The sequence below is a fragment of the Papio anubis genome, chromosome 5 (assembly GCF_008728515.1).
Source record: "Papio anubis isolate 15944 chromosome 5, Panubis1.0, whole genome shotgun sequence".
In the NCBI taxonomy this organism is placed as follows: domain Eukaryota; kingdom Metazoa; phylum Chordata; class Mammalia; order Primates; family Cercopithecidae; genus Papio; species Papio anubis.
Window position 1 is genome coordinate 162515223 of NC_044980.1, and position 26809 is coordinate 162542031.

Here is a 26809-nt window from a genome sequence, read left to right on the forward strand (position 1 = left end):
AGCAATGCTTGATGGGCGTAGTGATCATAAAACATCTTTGTTTCTTGGCATTTATAAAAAGAAATACATTTTTAGCATACAGCAAGTTGCCTTGAGCAGCTTAAAATGAGAGCCTTTTCAAGTGAAGGTTATATTGAGGATTCAGCTCAGCTAATGAAGGTAAGAACGGGTTTCAAGTCTAGCCTCATGCTTCCTGGAATGGCCCCGGCCCCTCACACATTCCACCCACCAACCACATTGCTCCCAACACCTACTTCCCCACAGGATTGCTATAAGCCCTTGGTCAAATCATTTAGCCTTCCTTAATTGACTCATGCTTAAAATGGAAGGGACATGGCCCTTAAAGTCCCTTTCACCTCTAGGATATTTGATTCCACACAACAAGAATCTTTCATTCCCAGAGTGCTTTGCTGTATTTTATGTGCCCATATGCTCTTTTGAATCATGGACAACTTTATTACTTAACATTACTTAACATTCATTGTCATGGTTTCTGGTGGATCCTTCTTTTTTTTTTTTTTTGAGACAGACTCTTGCTCTGTCACCTAGGTTGGAGTGCAATGGCATGATCACAGCTCACTCCAGGCCTCCCTGTCTTGGTTTAGCTATCCTCCTGCCTCAGCCTCCTGAGCGATGGGGACCAGAGGTGCAAGCCACCACCCTTGGCTAATTTTTTAATTGCTTTAGAGATGGGGTCTCACTACGTTGCCCAGGTTGGTCTCAAACTCCTGAGCTCAAGCAGTCCTCCCACCTTGGCTTCCCAAAGTGTTGGTATTACAGGTGTGAGCCATCATGCCCACAGGAAGTGTTCTTCCCTTGCCCCGAGAAAAACCTGTTTCTGAAAACCACTGCAGCTTCACGGAGTTACTTTCCTTTCTGTCTCCCAATTGACTTCAATCCACAAATGACTGAATATGCATTTATTGAGGGCCTGGCCCGATGTGTACCCTACATTGTGCTCTTGGCTGTCACTGAGTTCATTGTCAAGGCACTCTTGGGAGGCAGGGGGTATATCAGAAGAATCAGAGGCTCACAGAGGCTAAGTAACTTGCTCAAGGTTATGCAGCAAAAAGAAGGTAGCACAACGCTGTCAAACCCGAGATTTCTGATTCTATGTCCAGGGTTTGTGTTTGTTGTTATTTCTCTAAATTGGGGTTTCCCAGAATGGGAGACTCACTCTCCAGGTGTAAACCCAAGCTGGTTTTAAATGGTTCATGGAGAAGGCAGGAAAAAGAATACTGAATCACATGACAGGAAAGTTGTTTTCTTTTCAGTTCTCTCAAACATCCTGATTAGTCAAGTAGAAAATGGGCTTGCTGTGAATGCGGCTTTAGTATGTGTTGAATATTTGCTAATATCCCCTCTTAACAGAGAGCTGGTCTCAGGCTTAGTAGCCTCAATAGCAACAAGGTTTAGCAAGAATTTAATAAGATATATTTTTATTTCATCTTCTATTTTTGGAACATGATATTGTTTTTCTTCACATTGGTGATATAAATTTGACTTTTAAGGAAAAAAATTAAAGGGGAAATAATTAAAGAAAAGTACTGAATAAATTAGAGTTCAGGTGTCTGAGCATAATGATACAGGTCATGCATGTGCATCCCTGGGAATGAGGCTGGGAGCAGCTCTCCATTGATTCATGCTGCCTCCCTCGCTCACAGGATACACGGGGCTTCATGTGATCATCATGACACTAAGTTCTGAATCTGCTCTTTATTTATTTCCCTTAGAAATATATAGAAGCAATTATAACGAAAGCCATACTTGCCCTTAGGACCACTGAGGTGTGCTTCTTAAGCATACATTTTGTAACCGAAATCAACCCAAGCTAGTAATGGAGTCTTAAAACCTAGAAAAAATATGTAAGTTTATTGCAAAAGATAATATCCCATTTAAAACAGTTTAGAAATTTACAAAACCTTACATCAGTACATCGTCTTTAAGAAGGTACTCTATAGATGAGCTGGTATTAAGTTCCAAGGATAGTGAGTACGCATTTATGCATTGTTTTTTAAACTACAGAGAAAGCAGCTACATAAACTCCTGCAATTTAAGTTGATGTATTGGTCTTTTTCCTTTCAATTTTATAAAAGTAATTTTTGCTAAATTAATACCTCTCCAGATAACCAGATCACCTCAAGTACAGCATTTCTGTAGAATATCATGGTAGATGTTACATAATATTTTACAAAGAAGCAGTGATTTTCACATGAACAAGTGAGTATGCAGTTTTGGCATATGTGTGTATGGTGTTTTAAACATAGAGACAATCATTTTTGTTCATCAGGAAAATGTTTATGGAATCCTGTTTCCTCATAATGATTTTAAGTATCAATTTTTCAGAAGATAACTCCTTCCCAGTTCCAGCTCAGTGGCCCAAGCAATGTGGTGTTGTGCTTTAGTGTAGAATCAGTATAGCCTTGTTTGGCTGTATTTCTAGAAATGTCAACATTTCCTCTCTCTCTCTTTTTTTTTTTTTTTGTTGTTGTTGTTTGTTGGGGAAGTGCACAAAATGTCAACATTTTCTAGTCCCAGTTTTATTTAATTCCGTTAAGGGTTCATGTGAGGGCCCCAACTGGAAACATATCTATGACCGCATGAGCTTATTAATTTTGTGTGAGGTACCTCAAACATCTCTTTATCTTGCCAGGCTAACTTTGGCCAGTAATCCAGCTCAGCTCTGAGTCACTCAGCTCACGTAATGCGGAACGTGCTAAGAGTTTATAAAGTAGGAAAGCATATGTTCTTATCTCTATTCAAGAATGGACAAACAGACCCTGGAAATTTAAGCCATTTGCCAAAGGCTAGTGGGATAGACTGCTTGGTTGCCTGGGTCTCTTAATTCTAGGAACGGGGTTTTTACATTCTAGCATGATGCCCGAGAATGTAAATTCATATGAAATTAGTGTAAGCAAAGCAAATTAAGATGGAAGCTCTACTACAAGATAAAATTACATAAGAGATCTCAAATGATTTCACTTTATTGGATTATCCTCTATTCTGTTCTTTTCCATTGCTGGGGCCAACTGAGAGTCGATTGTATGGATACAGGAAAAAAAAAATCTGTGGCTTTTAGATAGTGGTAGCATATCTTACTGAAATGTGGCTTCTTAAGTATGACAAGTGTATTTATCTTAATTCTAACATGACGTTATATATTCCGGTCTCATTCTGTGGGCTTAAACATTACACTAGAAACAGAACAAGAACATCTTGAATGACATTCCAAGACTTAAATAGTGCAAGCTGATATTCCTTGCCAAATTTCCCTTTCATTCTCACTGAAATAGCTTTGTGCACTGCATTGCTATGACAGGGGAAGGTGAAACCATCAGAGTGGTTTGCTCAATTAGGCTCCATTTACAGTGGGGTAGGTACATCCCACAAACACACAGGACGCTGTGCTCTACAAAGATTCTAGTTTAGACACTGGATCTTCAGCCAAGGGGATTACAAAATACCTTCTTCGTTTAATGTATGTTTAGTTTCAGGATCCCTTTCTAGCAATGTCAATCTAACCACATGCTGATGGAGAATTTAATTCAACCAGAAGGTATCTGAGCCTTTCCATCCTACCCCTCATCCCCAAGAGTATGTGGCAATTACTTAATTATATTACGTTAGTCGTTTGTTCAGCCATGCAAACTTGACTGGGTCCACATGTATGCAGGTCTTGTCAAAAGAATGAGCCAGACCTTGAAGAACTCAGACTTTGGGATAGAAAGGTATTTAAAACTAAAATAGAAAAAACTATATCCTCATCCCCAGTCCCGCTACTTTTTCAATCAGGTGACCATTGCCTGGTCACCAGGAAGGGAGTCTGTGTTGATTAATATATGTTTGAACCTATCTACATGGCTGTTTCTGGGATGAAGGGATGAGAAACAGTGTTGTGTTTTATCTTAGCCATATCTATGTTACTCATAAGATGTAACTGATGGACAGGTTGCTGGATGTCATGATTTTAAATGTTGCAGGTAAGTTAACTATGGAATCTTAAAGTTCACACCGAAAACAGACTCCACCGAATTGCCAGGTGGTCTCAGGCCCCAGGCAGAGAAGAAGCATGATGGTTTAGGGTGGGCCCTGGAACAGCTACAACTGCTGAAATCCTCTTTGAATTACAATTGTCCAGCACACACACCAACAAGTTTATACCCTGGGGTGGCCTGACTCTGCCACAGGCAGAAAGGTGCATGCACCGTGAGATGACAGAGCCTTAATTTGGGATCAAGGGGATCAATTAGAAAGGAAAACAACCCAACATACCAGGGTGAACCTGCATTTTATGCCCTGCCCACTTCTCTTGTGCTTATTATGCTGATATCTTAGAAAACTGCCAGTTTATCTCATTTTTTCTATGGTACCTGCGCATAACCTATAACATCCCTCTATCTTCCGGCTCTGCACAACACTATTTTTTTCTTTTGGGTTGATGAACCCAGGATGGAAAGGAAGTGCTTAGCATCGTGGAGGTGTTGGAAGGTATAGTGTGGGGTTTTGCTCGTGGTGGGAATCTGGACTTGCAACTCAGCTTGAGTTCTGGCTGAATGTGACGGGGAACTTGGCAAGTGGTCACCCTAGTGTCCGTGAAGCCCTCAGCAAGCAGTGGCACGCACTCAGGTAAGGATGGCGGTCAGATGTCCAGCAGCGGCTACATCAGCTCCAAGGCTCTTCTGTTTCACAGACCAAAGGGCTCACAGCCCAGGGCCTTTGCAAAGAAGTGGGGCAGACCTTAAGTGCAGTGGATTTCCCATCTCAGGGAAGTACGTGGAGATGGGGGGCTGGGGGATGGTCCCAACCAGCTCAGATCCACCAGAAGCATTTCTTTTTCACCTTCTTGGTTTTCCGCCTTAAGTCCTGCTTTTCCAGGGCTGGGGGTTCTGCTGGGGACTTTGGTGGGGGCGATGCCACCTCGACTGGCTCTGCTTCCTCCAGACTCTGCAAAACTTCATGGAACCTTCCTTCCTGCTGCCGAAAATCATACTCTACACTGAAAAACACAGAGAGGAAGGAAGGAAAGTAAATTCGAATCAGCACAGACTGATTTAGCATCACTCAGCCCCAACTAACATGGAAGAACAAGAGCTTTGGGATCAAATCCTAGATCCTTAGGTACCTACTGGCTGTTTGACCTTGGGAAAGTGATACCACCTCTCTGAACCTCTAGTTCTTCATTGATTGAATTGGCACCTGTAATGCCTTCCTCACAGGGATGTTATTGAGGGTCAGTGAGACCTGATGGCAAGTGTTCTGTAAATATTGGCTCCAGTCTCTCTCTTAATCATTAATGGGTTTTCTTTGCATGTGTTATGCATGAAAACTTTAATAAAACCATTATTAAAAAATTGAGATAATGCAGAGGAACAGATAAGAAAACTGACTGCTCAGTCTCATCGTCTGTAAAATGGAGGTAATATGAGCACCTATCTCAAAGGCTTTCTTTGGAATTAATGTGTGTAAACTGAGATCATATAAATGAAGTGCTCAGAGTAGGCCTGGTGTGTGCTAAGTCCTCTGTATGTATTAGCTTCTGTTACCGCTATCATCATCATCATTAACATAATTTCTACCAATAGATTATGCCTTGCTCTTTGAATTGCATCTCAACTTAAAGATGTATCTTGGAGAGCTTTACATGTAAGACTGCCTTGTAGTATTCCTCAATATGATGTATTTAAATATTCCTCTACTAATGGATGGACGTTCCCATGCTCTTTTTCGTTGTTGCTGTTGTTGTTGGCTATTTTACTTGTGTGTTTTGGTGTCATTAACATACAGACTCCATTGTCCTGTGCTGATTATCACAAACATCGAGGAGGTGAAAATGAATTTGTCGCAGACCCGGGGTCCTTGAGGTCAGGGGACATGGGTGTTGAGCAGAAGCCTGGCCTGTGGGGAGTGGGTGCTGATGCTGTCTGTGACCTCTGCGTGTCTGGGAGTCAGGCCAGCAGGACTCAGAGGCTGAGCCTGCTTCCTCACTCTGGCTAACCCTCCCCAGAACCCAGAGAGCCGGGGCAGGAAAAACAAATCCTCTTAGACATCCCTGTGGGCTGAGCACAGGTTCCCTCTGTCCTTGATTGTCCACTTTCCTCCATGAGGAGGATTTACTTACAGAGGAATTTTCAGTGCCAAGATGCTTATAAGAAAGCTCTTAAGCTTTTCGATGTGTTTGTTACCTGGTTTCATACCAGGGGTCTCAGAAGGCCCGAGGATGAGGAGCCAGTGTGGGAGTGTGGAAAGTGGAGGAAACGTGGTTATGAAAACAGTGCATTCTCCTTGTGTAGCCAGGAGGAAAATGAAATGTTGCATCTGGTAGACCAAAGACCCCATGTTGGTTTACGATGTGGCATGACTGGCCAATGACTTTATACCCAGCAAGGGCTGAAAAACAGCTGTCATTAAAGGGACATCTGCCCTTGTTACCTATCCCCAGGGCCGGGAACCCAAGTTTGTGCTGCTGCAAACGCATGTTGCCGTTGCCATGCATGACGGATGAAGCCCCAAAGGATGCCTTGTCCCTGAGCATTCTGAGATGGAATCTGAGATGGAAGAGGCAGGGCTGAAGAGTCAGAGGGGTGAGGGGGCCCGTTTTATAGCCAGACTGACAGGGTATTGGTTCTTAGGGAGCACTAGGAAAGGGTATCTGATTGTTTTGTTTCTGTATTTTTCATCTAGACTTTCTTCTCCTCCACTTACATCCCTTCTCTTTCTGTTCTCGCTTGCCTTCTCTATGGGAACATAATCCTGGCTGGATGACCTATAGGCCGTTATTATGTTAAATTAGAATTATGTATTATGGATGAAACATAGGCTATGTTTTTTAAAGCAAAGCTCTACAGTTTCACTGTGAGATCTTGGAGAAGTCATTTCCCACTTCCAGGTTGTTGTGTCCTCATCTGCAAAATGAGTGGTGCCTACGCAAAGGATCTCAGTGAAGCTTAAATGCTATGTGCATATACAACATGCAGCACAGAGTAGGCACCAAGTATTCAGCCAGTCACTCGACAAACATTTATTGAGCATATTCTTTGTGGCAGGCCCTGTTCTGGCTCCTGAGGAAGGAATGGTAGACAGACAATCTCCCTAGCCTCCTGGCACTGCCAATCCAGTGACTCTGTGTCCTCAGTGCTGGCATCAGTAGCTGTTAGAGACCTTCTCGCCAAAGCCCAGAATTTGCCAGGCCAGTGGGCAGAAGCATCTGCAGACTCACATACTGACTCTTTATTTCAGGAGTCTCTATTTCAGGAAAAACTCTCAAACCATGTTTTTCCTCTGCTCTCACACAACAATCATCAACACAGAAGAAGCCTTCTATGACCAAAGGCGTGGGAGTTTCTCCCCACTACCAAGCAGTGGCCACCAGTTGGTGTCTTCCAATTCAGTTCCAGCACTATCTACCGAGAGAGAGCATCAGATTCCACAGACTGGGGGCTCACTCCCACAAGACTTCCCCCTTGTTCCCCCCACTTACAAGTCCGGGCCCTTGGAACTCCTGACCAACTAGCTTCAAGTTGGGGTTCCCAAAACCCCTTCTTTGGGTTTGATTAATTTGCTGGAGTGGCTCACAGAACTCAGGGAAATACTCGCTTACGTTTACTGGTGTATCGTAAAGGATATTGCAAAGGATACAGACGAAGGGATGCGTGGGGCAAAGTGTGGGGGCTTCAGCCCCCCTGTGTAGCACTCCTTCCTCCGGGGTATGGGCAGAACCCACTCTGGAATCAGTCTCTTGATCCACAATCAGATTAGAGTCCTGCCTTAGGCAGGTGACAGGAAGACAGGAGAAGGTCAGAGAGAGACTCTGCTTCCTGAGGCCTAACTCACCCAACATGATAACAAAAGATTGTAACAAGGGCTATGGGAGTTATAAGCCAGGAACCATGGGTGAAAACCTATCTGTCTGTCTGTCTATCTATCTGTCTGTCTATCTATCTATCTATCTATCTATCTATCTATCTATCTATCTATCATCTATCTAATCTATCATCTATCATCTATGTATCTATCATTATCTATCTATTATCTATCATCTATCATTATCTATCTATCATCTGTCATTATCTGTCTATCTATCTATCTATCTATCTATCTATCTATCTATCTATCTATCTCTAGCATCTATTTGTCTCTATCTATTCATTCCCCCACACAGATAGGTCACACACATACACACATATATAATCATAACATCACAGTCTCCTATTTCCAGGAGGCATCACCTGGTACTGCACCCCTGTTTGTCTGGGGTAGGGTAGAGTGGGTTTCTGTCTGTACCACCTGAACCTCATTCATCCTAGTGGAAACTGAAGGAGATGGATTGAGAGCCTAGGCAACCCCTGCATTTCAGCAAGGAAGGACTTTAAAATGGTGAGTTGCAAGCTCTGATTCTCACCCCTGTAGCACTGGGAACACACATAGTTCACAGATAGGGAGCATCTATATTCACAATGCTCCTAGCTCCTGAAATAGCCCTGCCCTCCCTACTGTGGCAGAAAAACAATCTTCATCATAGAGTACCAGATGGGGCCAAAGAGAGTGGGTGCCCCCTCTAGGATTTTAGGAGTCTAAGATTTTCTTGTACAAAACATTCCATCCATCATCAGTCCATCCTGCTCTGGGCCTGACGCTGTACCAGGTTCCAGGAACACAATAGTAAGTTAGACAGATGTGGATACTGTCCCCAGTGTGTTTGAGATAGGTGATTAAATAACAATTGCTTTCAAAATATACTTCTTATTTCTTTCAACTACTCCTACTTTCCAGTTCTTCATCCATATGCTTCTACCAAATTATATGAACACACACATGCACCAGCTGCCTTCCTCTCCTTATATGTGAAGTGTCTCTGACTCCGTAATTCAAACAAACAAACAATGACAACAAATCAGCTGAATTTGACAAGATTTACAAGTGTCCTAATACCTGTTTAAGAAAAATAAGTTGGGCGCGGTGGCTCACGCCTGTAATCCCAACACTTTGGAAGGCCCAGGTGGGAGGATTGCTTGAGGTCAGGAGTTTGAGGCCAGCCTGGGCAACATAGCGAGACCCCATCTCTATAAAAAATAAAAAATTAGCCATGTGTGGTGGTGTGCAGCTGTGGTCCCAGCTACTTGGGAGGCTGAGGTGAGAGGATTACTTGAGCCCAGGAAATTGTGGCTGCAATTAGCTATGAGTGCACTACTGCACTCCAGCCTGGGTGACAGAGTGAGTCCCCGTCTCAAAAAGAAAATGATATTAATGCTCTGGATGATTCCAGAATGTGTATAGAACTGGCAGGCCTGGGTCGAAAAGACCAGGAGATGGAACGGAAACTTTGTCTCACTGTCACAACTTGACGCCCAGCCCAATATAGAGGATGGAGTGAGGGCCCCAGAATTGAACACTCTTGGGTTTGAATGGAGGCTGAAGCACTTCCTGGCTGGGTGACCCTGGGCAAGTTTCTTCTCTGCACACGGCTCAGTTGAACTTGGGAGTTACACTAGCTGCCTCGCTGGCTGGCTGTGCAGATGGGACACAATAACAGGTGAAATCACTGCACACAGAACACCGTCTCGGCCCACTCCACTCTTCCTCACTAGGTCCTCTGCCTTCCCATCTCAGCTCCTTGCATCAGCCTTCAGCTCTTCAGTAGCTGCACACCTTACCAGCAGCATCACTCCTCACCCCTCCCCACCATCTACATTCAGGGAAGAATACACTCTTTGTGTTTCTATGGAAACACAGCAGGGTTCCATTATAATCACTGGGATTTAGGGAGCTCCCCACTCCCCTCTTGTGACTGCCCCCACTGGTCTTGAACAATTTAAAGGGGATCGAAAGTAACTTTCTTTTCAAGACCAGGCAAATAGCAGAGTATGGAGAAGTGTGTGTGCTTTGGAAGGAAATTTATTAATGTTTTTTAGGCCAAAGCAATTTATTAACATAAAGGAAAATTGTCACTTTTCTTTTTATTCATCCGTTTGACACACTGCAGTTGAGTTTGGAAGGGAGGAGAGGGAGTATATTTTGCTTTGGTGGCAGCTACCTTATAAATGGGGAGGGACAGCGCCCTGTCATCTGCTTTGTGTCTTGGGGCTGGGTAGAAAAGAGAAGATGAGTTTCTGTTTCCTACTTAGCTACTTACACCGTGCTCAGCAACCCCTTGCAAAGAGGAATAAGTTGCCAGCTTGGTGAAAATTGAAGTCAATTCTTAGCAGAGGGTTGTTTGCAGATACTGGAAGACTCTCTGCTTTGGGTTTCAGCTCAAGGATCCAAATAGCACACCAGTAACTTTTCTAACCTCACCTCCCTTTCACTGCTTCCACCTACTCTCTGTACCCTCCCATCCTTACTATCTTCCACCATTCGTATTTCACATATGCTCTATATTCCATGCAGGATCATAAGAAGGAAGACAGGTGCAGAGTGCTGAGTTTGCAGAACCCTGGCTTACAGTGGAGGGTAAATAGTAGTTAAGAAATTGTTACAATGCAAGATTCTGGACAGGAGCCCTTGAGATAGTCCAGAGCATTCAAGGTATGTGAGTTGGTCCTCCTGAGGAGGCATGGGACATAGGACCTGTGGTTCAGGGATGCTCAGTTAATTGCCTGAGGAACCTTAGAGCCCTTCACATCCAAGGAGATGTCTGAACACGGAGCCACACTGCGTTTAGAGAGTGAGCTATGTGTAAATCAGAAATGGTAAGAACTTTCAGGTTTCCCTCTTGAGGGCACCTCACTAATCTAGCTTACAGATCAGTGCTCCAGCCATCATGCTTGCTGAAAAGCAGAAAGCTGTTTTTCTCGGTAATTGGAAGCAGCAAGAGCCCCAAGTCATGACTTGTCTGGAAGAAGAAACAGTGAGTAACAAATAGCAAAAACTAGATAAGCACATGAGCAAACAACAGAGCAAGGTTCTGGATGCAAGATCTTGGCTGGGTAAACTGAAGTTGGGTGAACCAAAAGGAGATAAAAATGGATGTAGAAACAAACAAATAACAGAAGCCTCTTAGTTGTATATACCCTTTGAATTTGCAGAGTATTTTAGATCTGTGTGTTTATTTTACCCTCTTCATAGCCCAGGAAGATAGGAAGGTTGTTGCCCATTTAACAGACAAGCAAGTTGGCAAAGGGAAGTCACACTGTAAGTTACAAGCAGAATCTAAACCTGATGTCTTAGTCTGCTTGGGCTGCTATAACAAAATACTACAGACTGGGTGGCTTATACATAACATATATTTTATTACTCACAGTTCTGGAGGCTGGTAAGTTGAAGATCAAAGTGCTGTTAGTTGGGTATCTGGTAAGGGCCCTCTTCCTGGTCTATAGACAGCTGTATTCCCTCGCTGTGTCCTTACGTGGCAGAAAGGAGAGAGGGACCTCTCTGAGTTCTCTTTATAAGGGCACTAATCCCATTCATGAGGACTCCAAGTTCATGACCTCATCACCTTCCAAAGCTTCTACCTCCAAATATCATCACATGGGGCATTAGCAATTAATTTGAATTTGCGGGGTGCACAAACATTCAGTCTATTCACCTGGTTTCCTCACACCTGGTCCTTTGATTTTTCAGTTTAAAGAAGGATCCAATGTTTTAGCCATGGACCTAACTCTTTCCAGCATTTTATTCTAAGGAGAAGAAAGAAAAAGAGAGTACCTGGACCACATTCGATTAGGACACATGGTAATTTAAATGGGCAAAAATAATAACTAAGATAAAAAGAATGATGGTCATTTATGGAATGAAATCTATGTGCTAGACACTATGCTACAAGTTTACATTCCTTCTCTCATGAATTCTCAAGTCCCATGGGATAAATAACATTTTTTTTTTTTTTTTGAGACGGAGTCTCGCTCTGTCGCCCAGGCTGGAGTGCAATGGCCGGATCTCAGCTCACTGCAAGCTCCGCCTCCCGGGTTTATGCCATTCTCCTGCCTCAGCCTCCCGGGTAGCTGGGACTACAGGCGCCCGCCAACTCACCTGGCTAGTGTTTTGTATTTTTCAGTAGAGACGGGGTTTCACCGTGTTAGCCAGGATGGTCTCGATCTCCTGCCCTCGTGATCCACCCGTCTCGGCCTCCCAAAGTGCTGGGATTACAGGCTTGAGCCACCGCGCCCGGCCGGGATAAATAATATTACCTTCATTTTATAAATGAGAAAACTGAGGCAAAGAGAGGTTAAATATTCTGCCAAGGGCATGCAAATGTAAGTGACAGAGTCAGAATCTGAACCCTGAGAGTCTAGCCCCAAAGCGTATACAGTAAGACGTACTGGACCAAAAGAACATAGTAATCTGTATCTGTATGAAATCTTGATTGCAAAATGTGTAGGGTGGTGGGGGTGGAGGTGGTGACCAAGGCCTGGTGCTCCTGGATGACCTCACAGTCCCCTGTGGAACCAGACCCAAACTGGGGCTGGGGTGCATGGGGGACTCTTTATGGACCAGCTGATCAGTTCGCCTTGGAATACTCTTTCTCAATTTCAGGGCAGCCTTGATAGGGAGGCTGCATACCCAAAAAAGGTGCTCAGCTTCTAAGGAGGCAGCGTATTGAAGATAATATCTGGGGTCAGCAATCTTGGGTCTCGTGTAGGCTGCTGCTATCTCCAGTGAGCCGTTTTGCACCTCCTTCTCAGCAGTGGGTCCTGCTCTTTTATAAAGAGACATGCCGACAAGCCACTGCCTTCAACTACACTCTAAGCAAGTTGGCCGAGAGGTGAATGATTCATGGCATCTCCCTGAAGACAAACCATCTTCCAAATTCCCCTCCACCTCTTCTTCATCTCTTGTTGGAGCATTTCTGTGGTCCCTGTTTCTGCAGAACACAGGTGCACCACTGATTTACTGACCTCCTGCAACTTTCTCTTTTAAAGAATTAGCTGTAAGAATCAATGGATGCAGTGAGGGTAGTTTGGTTCTTGTCCATTTGGATAAATCATGACACTTAGGAAGGCGTCTCTGGGGAAGAATTACAGTCTCGGATCACAGGAACTTTAGTTTGTATGTTTTTCTCGCCCCAGCCTGGAAGGGACATTGTTCCTGAAACTTTCTCCTAATGACCAGTTTGCTCATTTTTTATAGGGTTTAATTTTGAGCTTCACAACTTGCAGCTATTTCAAATTGGCAAGTCTACCCCTTCTCCTAGGGCATCTATCTGCTGTTGAGTCTTCAGAAAATCACAGGTTCTCTTCTTGGCACATATATAAATGGGATCAAGCTGCAGAAATCTCTGCTGATAGCTGTCTCTGAAAGAAATCTGTGTTTTGGGTTCTGTGACTCTGTGCCAGGAAGATCTGCCTGTGAAGCCCTCAGAAGGCGTAGATCATCTCCGGGAAAGTTAACACACTTATTCACTGACGATGCAAGGTCACAAGGAAAGAGGGGAAGGGACAGGAAAGTCTCCTGAAAGTAGGACCTAGTTTTGAGCCCTGGCTCCCTTGGATCTTGGACAGATCACTTAACCTCTCTGAGTCTCAGTTTCCTCATCTGTAAAACGGGAATGTTAATCCTATCCACATTTTAGGATTGTTAGGAGTCTGAAATGAAACGATAGACATATAGTCTTGGGCAAAATGCCTAGTGCAGTGGCTGGCTTAACAAATGGTAATGATTATTACACTTACTTGATGGAGAAATAAAGATCGGATCACTCTGTGGTCACCTGTGGCCTCTGTGCCGGCAGCCACTCATTTGTTATTCCTCTGAAATATTCAACTTGTGTAATTTTATATTTATGGCATGTATCAGCCTCTTTCGCTATTAATGCATTAAAATAGGTTTCATTTTTTATTGCGGATAAATTGCTGATGCTGTAAATCCTACTTCTTTTCCTTTACACTCTAGGGAGAAAAAGAAAGGGATAATGCCATTCAAGAGAATCAGGGAATAGAGAAAAATGTCTTGGGAATCAGCCTGTTGGGACTCAGAGAAATTTTACCTTTTACATTTTACATGTACCCCAAACTTCATGGCTGTTTCCCAAAGAGACAATTGAAGCTGTGTTTGCTATTGGTTGTTTTGGGGATGCTCGAGGGTGTTGCCATGACGTCCACAGCCCAGCATTTGAAATAGTGTGGCTCAGTCCATATTGCAATTTGATGAAAGCTGCAAATACTTCCGTGATTACTAGAAAGAAGAGTTCTGCTGTGTGCCTTTATCATTATTTTTTACTGTGGACTTCATTGCTGGCCAGAGGGAGGATCTGTGGCTGAAAGACAAGGCTCTCAAGAGTTCACGTGGCTCCACGCTGGGAGAGAGTCATAAGCAGACAAAAAGAAAATACTAAATAATTTAAGTGAAAAGTTGACTACTAAACCCATAGGACTGAGTGCATATTGCATTTCTAGAGAAATGCCTTTTTCTCTGGTTAGGTAATAGCTTTAAGTGGCAGGCAAGGCCAGAGCTCAGTGGCCAAATAGCTTAACCAAGAAGGAAACTCCCGGAAGCACTCTCAGCCCATCAACCGCGTGACCTCAGGAGGTTCACTCAGCTCTCGGGAGCCACTCTCTCCTCAGTGATGTGGAGCCCTTGCTTTCCTCTTGCCAGGTGCACAGTTGTGAGGCTTTGGCCTGCATTCCAGGGAGCCTCCTTGTCATACTCTGAATATGAAAACTGTGAAGGGGACGTGCTAGGAACGAGAATGCTGGTTGCTAGATACAAAGGGAGGCTCTTGCAGAGAGTCTCCTTTACAAAATCCATAAGTTCTCTCTTTGGTCCAGAAGAATTTATGAGTGGCTGCATCAATAATGATTAAAAGAAAAAAGTGGCTGGGTGTGGTGGCTCAAGCCTGTAATCCCAAGACTTTGGGAAGCCAAGGTGGGTGGATCACTTGGGGTCAGGGGTGCAAGACCAGCCTGACCAACATGGTGAAACTCCGTCTCTACTAATAATACAAAAATTAGCTGGGTGTGGTGACGGGCACCTATAATCCCAGCTACTCAGGAGGCTGAGGCAGAAAAATCACGTAAACCTGGGAGGCAGAGATTGCAGTGAGCCGAGATTGTGCCACTGTACTCCAGCCCAGGCAACAGCGAGACTCTGTCTCAAAAACAAAACAAAACAAAAACCAGTGGTTTGTGGTTTGAGAAAATATGTGGGTGGTGGTGGCAGATTCTGCATGGCATTTAGCTTCATGCATGGTCCTTGGTTCCCAAGCATGGGGTGACCATACCCCTGTCCTGAAGTGGGGATGTAGCGGTAATGGTCAGCACTTGGAAACCCACCTTTTACGTGTGTCTGCTGTTCTGCTGTTGACCCTCTAGGACTCACCAGAGGGTAGTTCTTAGCATTTGGTCTCTTGGCCAGAGAGCAGAATTAGGCTTTAATTACTCTCAACTTTCGTTGGAGGAAAAATGTCAGCCTGGATTGCCAATCAGTTTCTGATCTCAGATGAGGCCTGAGGAACTGAGAGAGGTGGGAGAAAGGAAAGGTTACAGCTGAATCCCCTAAGTATTGCATAATGCAAGCCTAGGCCCCAGAGTGGCCTGAGAGGGACTCCTTTTCTCTTCTCATTGGAAACAGGAGGCATCAGAAGATATGCCCACTCCATGAATAATCCTCTCCTCTCTCTTCTTTTCCTCGCCCTTGCCTCCATTGTCACCTGTACCCAACATATATAATTAGGTCTATATATGATCATCTAACCCTAAAATCAAAGCCAAGCAGAAAGGTAATTCATCTTTCCAAAGATGTACGAAGAACTAAAGCTACTTTCTGGGCTACTTTACAAGCAAGTATTTTTTATCCATGGGCTGGTTGTCACAAAACTTTCTAGTAAATCAGCTATCTTCTTTTAAGACCCTGATTTTTTACTTAAAAAGATCCTCAAGCTTTATTTGAACCAGCCTTTCCCAGGGAGCTTGCTGCAACTGCAGCTTCCTATCCTCCACCCCCCACTCTCTGATTCTGTGGCTTTGGGGCTGAAACCCAGCAACCAGTTTCCACAGACACCCAGAGGTTCTGATGCAGATGGTCCATGACCATACTTTGGAAGCACTGTCTGGGGCCTGCATCTTCAGTGCAAACCCTCATGATGCCCTTGGCTGAGTGGAAATCAGTGACGATCGAACATTCCCCTGAGCCCTAATATCCTTCAGATGAGTCTGGCATCTGGAAGGCAGCATGCTATGGAATCTGGCTTGCTGGAAGACAGAACTGTGTGCTGCTGTGGCGGTTGCAATGACTATTTCCAGAATAATTGTGCAAGTGCCTCACCTCTCTCAGCTTCAATTGCCTAATCTGAATGTTGAGCAAGTGCCTGACCCCCTCCTGAGCATCAGTTCCGTCATCTGTAACTTGGGGGCACTTCAATCAATCTCATCGTCGTGAGGATTAAGTGTGAAAACAGAAGGTACTTCAAGTGATCAGTAAATGATGAATCCTCAGTAAGTGGTAGCTTTCTTCTTTCTTTCCCTTAAGTTTCAGCCCCACAGATCTCTTTCGTCAGCTGTTATCATTGTAAAAATCATCAATGAAAGTCAAATAAACTAGCCCCCAATTATGAGGATTTAATCTGAGTGTATCTGAGTGTACTTATTTCCTTTTGTTGAAATTACTACAAATTTAATGGCTTAAAACAACATAGATTTTACTCTTACAGTTCTGGAGGGCAGAAGTCCTCCAGAGCTGTAAATCAGAGCTGTGCTCCTTCTGGAGGCTCTAGGAGAGAACACATCCCTTGCTTTCTCCCACTTTTAGGGGCTGCCATGCCTCTTGGCTTGTGACCACAGCACTCTGCCCTTTGCCTCTGGCATCACATCTCCTTCTCTGACTCTGATCCTCTGGCCTCCCTCTTTCTCTGTGGCCCTTGTGATTACACTGGGCCCATCCAGACAACCCACCCTGCTCTCCTCCTTTGAAGTCATTTCATCTGCAAAGTCCCTTTTGCCAAATAAGGTCACATGCAGAGGGTCCGTGAGTTAGGATGTGGACACCTTAGGCATTATTGTGCCTGCAAACCTGGGTTTTGATATTTAGCATTAGATATTTAGCAAGAGAACCTGAAGATCTGATGTTCTGACTCCTTCTGCCAAAGAGATCACTGGGACAGTTCAGACACCAGAGAAAGGAGATATTTTCACCTGGAGTTTTGTGGTTCCCCACAGTCAAACTTTGCTTTCCCACCGCAGCCAGGACAGAAGTCCTGGGCAATAATGTCATATGGCCTGGAAGAACAAGGGTTTCAATGTCCTATGAAAGTGCCGCAAGCTCTCTGAGTCATCAGAGAAAGGGTCTCTCTTGTTGAAAGTATGTGGCATTCGAGTTATTTTAAAACTGGCAACCCATGGGCTTACATTCAGCTTAAAAAGATCCATTGAGAACCAGCTACATAGAAGCCCTCATTCCTAATGAGAATATTTGTTTAATCCTTCATTTCCCCACCCAAGGGTGGTGGTGTACACTAATATTAACAATGACTTTACTTCTGGACAATCTAAGTAGCTGTCTCAAGTCCACTACTGCTTTTCCTTCCTCTCCTAGTTAATAGAGTCATTTCTTTCCTTAATAAGAACCTACTGAGCACCAAGTATGTATGAAACAATGATCCATGACTTTGAGAGACTAGCCATTTGCTGAAGGAAAGAAACTTATAAACACTCTATTACACTGCAGTAGGATCAGTGACCTAGCAGACAAGGGCTCATGGCATGGGGGTCCTTCTGGGGACGGATTGGATTGTGAGGTTGTCCATGTAACTGACATTTAAGCTGCAAGACTAAGAAATATCCACACGAAGCAGGGCAGAAAAGACATCCAGGAAAGCAAAGGAACTTATGCAAAGGCACTGAGGAATGACAGAACCACCAGCTGAGCACCTAGTTCCCCATGGCTGGAGAGGAGCCACAGACTACCTGAACCAGGACAAGATTGTTTAGCAGGGGAGTGACATGGTCAGATTCTATTTTTCAGATGCAAGTTAGCAATCTGCATGGAGGATTACTTGAGATAAGGGAAGAGAGACCTGTGTCAAAAAAGTCAATTAGCATTGAAGTGACAAATGACAGCAGCCTTTTTTGAACCTGCAGCAGAGGAATTGGAGTGAAGGGGTTGGATTGAGCAGTTGGAATCAGTAGCTTATTTGGTGTATGAAGAGAAAGTCAAGGGGGACTGTGATATCTTTATGGAGTTGCCTCTTGGTCAATGGTGTTGAACAAAGTGAGAAATATGCGAAGAAAATTAATTTTGTGGTGAAATGGGTGTGTTTGGGGATATGACAAATTTGAGTTGCCTTGGGATATGAAGTGGAAATGTCTGTAGGTAGTTGGTCGAAAATTTTAGATATAAAGATAGATTGATATAGATATCAGATAAAAGGTAGCAGAAAGTGGTGCCACAGAAATAAAGTCCATGAGTGCAGTTGAAGAAGTGGTGGGAAGAGACTAAGGATAAGAAGAGGAGCAGCCTGTCCAGGTGGACCCTGGATGAACAATACCTCTTCTATTTCTCTCACCTCTCTAGCACCTTTTAAATCCTACATGGCCAATCTGTCTCTTCACCCACTGAAAATGGTAAGCTTGCAACTCTGTCTTTCCAATTCCAGAACAGCATGCTTGGATGGTAGATGAAAAGTTTTCTGGGAAAGACCTCTTATTATTTTCCTTTAAAACATATTGGAGACATTTTACAACTTAAACCAAGCAGTTTTTTCCTGGGAGTTATGTCTGGAAAAGAAATGCATGATCTCTGTAGTCAAAGACCTCTAAAGAAGCACTGCTGACTATTTTTAGCATGAGTGTAAAGATGAATGCTGGAGATATGGCTGGAAAAGTAGAGAAGCGGGTGAGGGAAGGAGGAGCAAGCGACTTAGAGAGACCTCATGCCCTTGAGAAGGTGAAAAGGAGCCAATTCTTTAGGGCACCATTTCCCAAACTTCAATCACTCATTCTCCACCTTCATGGTTTTGCAAGATTCCCCATACCATCTACACAATTATTCACTTCACTTTTTTTTCTCTAAATCCATCCACTTTTTGAATTTAAAAACATGTTTTATATCAAACAGGCAATATCACTTTTGGAAATGCAGACCTGCATCAATTACAGAAATATTTAAAAGGGCTAGTTTTAAAAGTTAAAGCCTTCAATAGAAAAAGTAAAAATGATTGTATTCTAGCTAGATAACTATTGCTTGCTCAGGGCTGTGAACCTGAGACCTGCTCTTTCTTTGCAGAGAAATGTGATAAGCCAGCATTAGGAAGGTTTTAAAGACGTTCTAGTACCAAACTCAGATTTTCCCCTCTGGGTTATTGGAAAGATTGAAATAAATTTGAAAAGATAACAACTTTCGTACTAAGTAATTTAATGTTATTTAATCTTGGATACTATGGTGGCATTCACTCAACCCTTTGGGTAACTTGTACTAGGATTAATGCTAAGGAGGAGTGAAGGAAGTGATTGGGGCCAAAACAGGCTGGAATCAGCTTGTGGTTTAGAGCCAATTGCCACTCACTTCCTGTGGAGACCATGGTAGTCAAAACAAAAGGTTCCATTCACCTTGATGTACATAATTCCCTGCAAGCTCTTGAGAGCCATGGATAGAATCTCTAGGCACTGGTGTTGGGACTGTGCTCTTGGTGAGATAGGGTGTATCCAAGTGTTCAATGGTAAGAGGAGAGTCAAGGAGGCTCAGGGAGCAGAGAGAATGAGTTTGATAGAACCAGATGACCCCACATGTCTTGATAAGAGCAAGCAGCATAGCCATAGCCTCCAGCTGCTGGAGCCTCTGGGAAATACCACTTAGGAAACCATATGCATGGCTAACTTAGCAGCAACATCTCCAGAGAAGAAGATCCAGTGAGCAATCCATCATGCGCCCATCTGCTTTATGTACAGTGACATGCACTGAGCACATCCATCACCTGGGAGAGAGATTGCGGCTTAACAAGGCCTGGGGATGAGTATTTCACATCACTTATTCATTCGTTTCTAAGATCTGACTTTCCAGAACACAGTGCAAGTTTGAAGTCATTTGAATGTTTTCTAAAAAAAAATGACAACTCTCATCTTCCCACTGTTGCAACGATGGGGCTGTTGTTCAGATCTCTTTGCTTTCATCAAATTAATTGCCCATTCCCTACAATGGCTTAGATACAAGGATATAGATTCTGTCTGGGAGAACAGTCTGGCTTTGAATGGTAATGAGGGATATATGCATACAATTGCTTTTCTTCTGGAAAGGAAGGTGTGCATGAAGGTTTGCTAACCCATCCAGGGGTGTAACTTAATTTAGAATGTTTGCTGGAGATGTTTGAAGTAAGTGCTAGAAAAATGCAAACATTCTCAGACGTGTTGGAAGGTCATAGTTTAGCCAAATATTGTCACTTTTAATTCGGCTTAGAATATCAGAATGTCAGAACTAAAAGGGACTCTTGGGACCGTTTAATTAAAGACCCTCATTTTTCAGATGGGGAAAATGATTTGCCCAAGGCCAGGTCATGAAACTCATAGTAGACTTGGAAATCTTGCCCTTTTTACTCATATAGGCCAAATAAAAAATCATTTTAAGGTAGTAGAAAATACATTATCTGGCTCCGGAAGAGAAGAGAAACTATCCAAAATTTAAATGGAGGTTAGTTCAAATTGATTCTTCTTGTTTATGATGAATAGTTTTATCCTCTCTAACTGTCTAGACATTTAATAATTTTTGTCCTCCTAATGATTAGAAAATTTGTTCAAATTGAGAGATATAAAAAAAGAAGCAGGAAAAAGAGAGCAATTGATGAAACTTCTACTTAGGCTTTCCAATGCTGCAGGGCTCTTCCAGGACCCTCTTTTTTTAAAGGAAAACGTCACATTGAGGTGAAAGGCATTTATCTGTGAGCAGTCCTGCATCTTCTGTTATTTGATTAAAAACAGGTGGCTCCTCTTTATAAGGAGCTGATGGGTTCCATGAAAAGATGCTCAAGGCCCTGTGTAAGTAAGTACAAGCACCTCCTGCCTTCCAGGCACAAGGTCTCTTACTCAATGAAATCTCAGGATTCTGCCAGAGAGAATGAGAAGTTTTAAAAGAAGACATAGGCAACCCAATTAGGCTCCAGTCTGCTCGGGCCCTGAGCTGCCAGTTTTCAACAAAAAGAGAAATGTAATAGAGAAAGCAAAACTGTTCACTTTGGGCAACAAAATTAGATATCGTCAACGGAAAGTCCTGCTTTTGACCACTTTTCTACTATGCCATGGAAAGTGGTCTTCCAGCTAAGGGGGCATTGATCTTTCCAGTAAAAACAGGTATAAGCCCTTGGATTTGTACAGAGGTTTGCAGTTGCAAAAGACATTCACATATATGATTTCATCTGGTCTTTATGGCAACTCTGAATAGGGATAATCGTTCCCTATGCAGATAAGGAAAGTAAGCCCAGGTTAAGTTAGCTGATGTCAGACTTGGGGATTAAAACACAGATCTTTGACTCTAAGTTTACACTGTATATCATGTTTCCATTTTGTCACTTACAAAAATCTACTGCAGCAAACTTACTCTGTGCTAGAAGGAAATGACATACTTAGAAATGAACATAAAGTTCTTATCATGGTTCTCCACTGTGCCAAGTAAGTGCTTGGCATGGCATAGCTGCTGTTGAGGAAGAGGCAGTGTGGTGGAATAATTAAAATCACAGGTTTGAGATTTGAAAAATCTGGATGTGAGTCCTGAGTTTGGCCCTTTCTGCTCTCAGAAAATGCTCTATGTGAGCGAGACCGAATGCCTTAACTTCCCTGAGGGTGGAATGAGATGCAAATGTGTGTGCCAAGCTTACCATGATGCCTGCACTTAGTGTTTGATGAGTATAGGGATGATTACATCAAAAGGGTATGCTCATAGACTTTGCTGTAAGGAAACAAAGCAATCCCTGCCTTGGAACCAGATGTTAACATTTCATAGTTAAATACCTTGGTTTTTTTGGTCTCAGATATTCAGAGGCCTCCTGTTTTTGCCTCTCTTGACTTTCTGCATGTAAAAGTTTGCTAGAGTGTTCAGTGAACCCTATGGCTTTATAGTCTACAGAGCAGACCTCGCTTGTGGCCAGGTACCTGTATATGATGCACGCCGTGTTCTGGCAGGTACTGCAATTGTTGAGATCTTGGCCAGTTCGATAAAAGTTGCGCCTGCAAGACAGAGCATTTGCTGGATAAATCTATGGGCAAAAGTCACATGGGCCACAAACATTCAACCTACTGGTCCCTTAGTCCCTATAGCACAGCATTCATGGTGCTCTTAAGTTGCATGGCCATTACAAATAAGGAAACAAGAAAGTCATGACAATAGGAGCTCACATTTCTAGAAGGCTTCATACATGTTTAAAGACTTCCCAAGCTGAGAGTTTTTTCATGCTGACAACAATCCTGTGAGATGAGGGATTCTGCAGGTGAATGGAAGGGAGGTTATTAAAACTCCTGACCTCTTAGTTCAGTACGTTTCACTCTGCATATCACAGTGTTTCTCTCCTATATGGCAGTGCTGATTCTGATTCATACAGCAAATGCCAGTTAATGACTTCTCTCTCCTACCCTTTTTGATGAGCTTTAACCATTACTTCTTCTCTGTCTTTAGAGAGCACTTTCTGGAAGGACGAGCATTTCACATCTAAACAAATAACTGCCTTTTCCTCCTATACTGGTGCTGAGTCATCCAGGACAGCATTTTGTGACTTTTTTCTCTTTTCAGAAAATGAATTGTGCAAAATGAACTGTGATCTCATTTCAGTTCCAATTAGTTGGTCATTGATGGACCAGCCCAAGTCATCAAAGTAGTCAGTACAGGGGAAGGTCAATAGTAAGCTGAGTGGCCACCTCAAGTCCTTTGTCACAATGACACGAAGAACGGAAATACTGTACAAATGCAGTAACTTGCTAAGAGGAGGGGGATGGGGAAGTGCCTTCCTGCTATCGTTTTCCCCCATCATATATCAACGGAACCCTCATCTTCATAAAAATCATTTTTGATCCTACTGCTTCATTGCTGCCTTTTCCCATTCTGTTAACACCTGAAAACAAAAACAAACAGCAGTAGAAATCCACAAAAATCCACCAAAGCCTAGAACTAAATGAAATTCCATTAGAGAAAAGGGAGGTCTGTGGTTATGATTTGGAGAAACAACAGTACTTCAAACATTTTGGAGACATTTTTACTAAAAGAACCAAAGCTGTCTCTGCCCCTGTGTTAGCAAATGACTTCACCCAGTCATTTTTAATATGAAAAAAAAATCTCCTTACCCTTCAGTGAGAGCTCGAGCTTTCTCCAAGTCTTGAATTACATTCAAAAGGACTTTAATTTTCTCTTGGTTCGAGTGCAGAGATTCTTCCACGGATTGCAGTCGGCCTTGGAGGTCGCAGAGTTCACCCCGTGCCAGGTGAATTTGATTAATGTCACTAATCTCCCTGTTGCTCTGAAGTTTGGTCTCACTCTTTGAAAGAGAGGATGGGAGGTGATCACTTCCTGGACAATTTGGAAACTCCAGGGTGTCTGACTCAGTGGGGTTGTTTGCCGTCTGCCCCTGACACCCAGGGGCAGATTTCGATGCACTGTTAATTTTGAGTGACACCAGATTCTGGTGATTGTTACTTGATGAAGGACAGTCTGAGGCTCTTCCTGGGTAGGCTGACTGGCTGTGGGAGCCTGATGAGGGGGAACTGTGAGTCCGTGGAGGTGAAGGAACACACGTTTCCTTTGACTGAGATGACAGTGGGCCAAAGTCTTTGTCATCCGAGTTGTCTTTGGGCAAAAGCAATTCAGGTTTAAGTTTCTCTGTGCCTGGTGTGTGGCTGGCAACGCTAGTGGCATTTAAGCAGGAGGTGGATTTTTCTGAATCTGGTAGAGTCATCCTTCTCCCATCACCTGGACATGTGTCACCCAAAGGGTGTATGGAGTTACTTACTTCAGCTGGCCTGTCTGGGCTGAGAGCAGACTCTCTAGCTTCCCAGGAAGGACTGTGATAAATATCATCTGGAACCTGAATGGCAGCTGTGGCTTTCTCTAAGGACCTCCAAGTTCCTGCTTCCAAGCATATGCTAACAGGACCATTGCTTTGCACCTTGGGGACCCTCGGGAGGAATGTGTGGGACACCTTGACCCTTCGAGGCCCATCCTCAAGATGCTGAGCCAACCTTAAGTAGGCAAGGTCAGAAGACACAATGTCCTGTTCAGAGAGGTTGCCGTTGACCTGGATGGCACTTTGGGATGCTGTTGGCATTTCCACCAGGGACTTGCTGGCTGTGAGTTTCTTCCTTTTGAAAACTGGGAAATGCTTCCTGAGACTGGGGGAAGTTTGGATCGCAACGTTGCGAAAGCCCCCTGCCTTCTGGGACCTGGGGAAGGACAGCGAGTAGGTGGGGGGATGATGGTGCCTGGTTGCTTGAGTTTTCCCCATCACAGCCAGGTCTTCTGGAGTTCGGACATCAACCTCAGCTAGGCCAGCTGGATTCTTAGTGGTCCCATCTTCCTTGAATCTCACCTGCTGGGATTTGCTCCTGCGGTGGTGAGGTTGTTTCACAAACTCTACTGATTCTAGACTGTTACGCTTTAGAAGCACAGGTCTCACTTTCATATTTTGCTGGGCCATTGAGCCTCAGTGGGAAGGATCAGGACCATACACTTCTCCTAGGCACATCTCCCCTTAGGTCTTTGGAGCAGTATCTAATGATGGTATTTCAAACATAGAGAACTGCTGGCCAGGATGGAGTTGTCCTCTCCTCTTAGTATGGGAAATCCTGTTGGCCATTCCCAATCTCTAGAGTCTACGTAGGAACTAGCTGTAATGCTTTCCCTGCAGTTAAAATATTAATTCATTGTAGTATAATTGCTCCTTGAAAAAACAAATGAGTTAGGCTAACTATTAAACATCTGATCTACCAAGAGAGCTGGTAGGCTGTTTATCAAGGGAGGCTGGCATGCAGTTCTGATCTTGGAAGATCTGGTTGTCTTGAACAAAAAGACAACAAAAGTACCATTTAGGGGGTAGTGCCAGACTCCCAGTGAGTGAATTCCAAAAGAAACCTGCTACATCTAGAACATACGGCTTTTTCTCCCCCCGCCCCCAGAGCATTAATGTCCAGTGTGAAACTGCAGGAAACTTAAAAGCATCTTCTTTTCATAGCAGGTAAATAAGTGGAGAAATAAATGACCTGGGGGTTTGCTACTTTGATGATACATGATGCGCCCAAGGGAACACTCCCATTTAGGTCAATCACAGATTCCTCCTTTGGGGCCATTGTTTTCTTTCATGTTGTCTCTCTTTTCTTCAGTGAGGGAAACTTATCTTCCTAAATAGCCTCACAAAACCCAGTGGGGTATGACCAGGACAGGATTGAGGAATCATAGGGGATTCAGTGGGCAGAGTCCCTGTTGTGGTGTCTTGGCTGAAGTTCACATGTGGGCACGGTGAGCTATGTCTGCAGCCTCCAGGATGACGTGTGTTTGCTTGCCCTCAGGGGCTGAGGTCTGAGACCAGCTGGGGTCTGAGATCTGCAAGCAGGCGAGGAGCACCTGAAAGGGAAGAGACAACAGTTGCCGCTGAGAACGCAGTTTCTGTGGACCTGGATTTCTCTTCCAATTCTAATTTCCTAGCTGAGTATTTTGAGTGGAGGGTCTAGGAGTAAGTTAACCATGTGACCTTTCTCTCGGTTCTCTTTGTGAGCTAGGCACTTTGTGGGTGCAGGGCCTTGGAACAAAATGCCTGTCTGCCTGGACCCTTTTCTCTCTACACTTCCGCACATCACCCAGACAACTCCTATTCATCAATTGGGAGTCCCAGCAATTTCTCAGGGAGCCTTTACAATGACTCCCCCTTACTCACACACCCAGTGCCAAGACCACATCAAGACCCATTGTACATCCTCGTCACATTTTTCACAATACAAATTGTAGCTGTTATTCAATAAGCATTTGTGTATGTATTTATTTAGTGTGCATCTCCTCCACTACCCTGTAGGCTCCAGGAGGGCAGAGACTGGAACCATCTCATTCACTGCTTGAGCATTCCCAGCCCTCTTTCTGGCTCACTATAGGTGCTTAAGGAGAATCTGTTGAAAAAGTGGATGGTTGGATGAAGGGCAGGTCCTTCTGAAGTAAAAGAGAGCCTGGGCATGAAGAGGAGTGAAGGTCCTAGAGTATCCTGCTAGGGAAACGGGATCTGTGGACTCGTTCTGCTATGACTGCAACTTTATTTAAGGACAAAATTCTCCCCTGATGTCTTCATTTCTTATTGCTTTCCAGGAGATAAATGTGCATGAACTTCTCTGAGGAACAGCTACCTCATAATAATAATAGCCACCATTTATTGAATACCTACTTTTACCATGCTGAGGACTTTACTTGCATTAATTAAAACAACTCATATTTACTCAGTACTAACTAATGTGACAGATGCTGTTCTAAGCACTTTCCAAGCCATAACTCATTCATTAATCACAAATGACTCTATAAGGGTAGATGATATTTTTGTCCCCATTTACAGTTGAATAAACTGAGGCCCAGAAAGGTTAAGTAACTTGCCTAAACATATCCTACTCCCTTTCCAATATTGCATTATCTCATTTAATCCTTACAAAAAATCCATGAGGTGCCATTATCCCCCTTAGACTTATGGGGAAATTGAAGCTTAGAGAGGGTAAGTACTCAGTAGAGGAGCTAGAATTTGAACCTAGATGTCTGTCATTCCAAAGTCCACATTCTTAATCATGAAGTTATGACTCTGCGCTTTTGGGATCTGCATGATATGTTGACAGTTGCTAAGAACAAGGGTAAAAGACCCTTGCAGATCTGGAGAGATGCAGGGAACTGTCCCCTGGCCTTGCCATGGCAAAGCAAACCAGAGGGTTTGCTGCAAGTCAGAGGGATTACA

The 26809-nt window shown here is 43.6% G+C and overlaps 2 protein-coding genes across 7 annotated transcripts in view; one reads left to right on the forward strand and one right to left on the reverse strand.

Moving 5' to 3' along the window:
• DOCK2 (dedicator of cytokinesis 2) overlaps positions 1–26809 on the forward strand; it is a 433369-nt gene that overhangs the window by 211111 nt on the left and 195449 nt on the right. The gene's annotated exons all lie outside the window — the stretch shown is intronic.
• INSYN2B (inhibitory synaptic factor family member 2B) lies at positions 1853–26776 on the reverse strand. Its single transcript, XM_031666596.1, has 3 exons — positions 23184–26776; positions 22002–22076; positions 1853–4996 (listed from the first exon to the last, which is right to left on the reverse strand). Exons 1-3 carry the CDS (start codon positions 24527–24529, stop codon positions 4810–4812), a joined length of 1608 nt encoding a protein of 535 aa, XP_031522456.1. The 5' UTR covers positions 24530–26776; the 3' UTR covers positions 1853–4809.

What these genes read in the sequence shown, in the direction of transcription:
- INSYN2B (XM_031666596.1), bottom strand. Translation starts at nt 24,529, where the DNA reads ATGGCCCAGCAAAATATGAAAGTGAGACCTGTGCTTCTAAAGCGTAAC. An exon ending in GCTCGAGCTCTCACTGAAGG is followed by an intron (nt 22,077 to 23,183) that starts GTAAGGAGATTT and finishes TCTGTCTTGCAG; the next exon opens with GCGCAACTTTTATCGAACTG. An exon ending in ACGGCGTGCATCATATACAG is followed by an intron (nt 4,997 to 22,001) that starts GTACCTGGCCAC and finishes TGTGTTTTTCAG; the next exon opens with TGTAGAGTATGATTTTCGGC.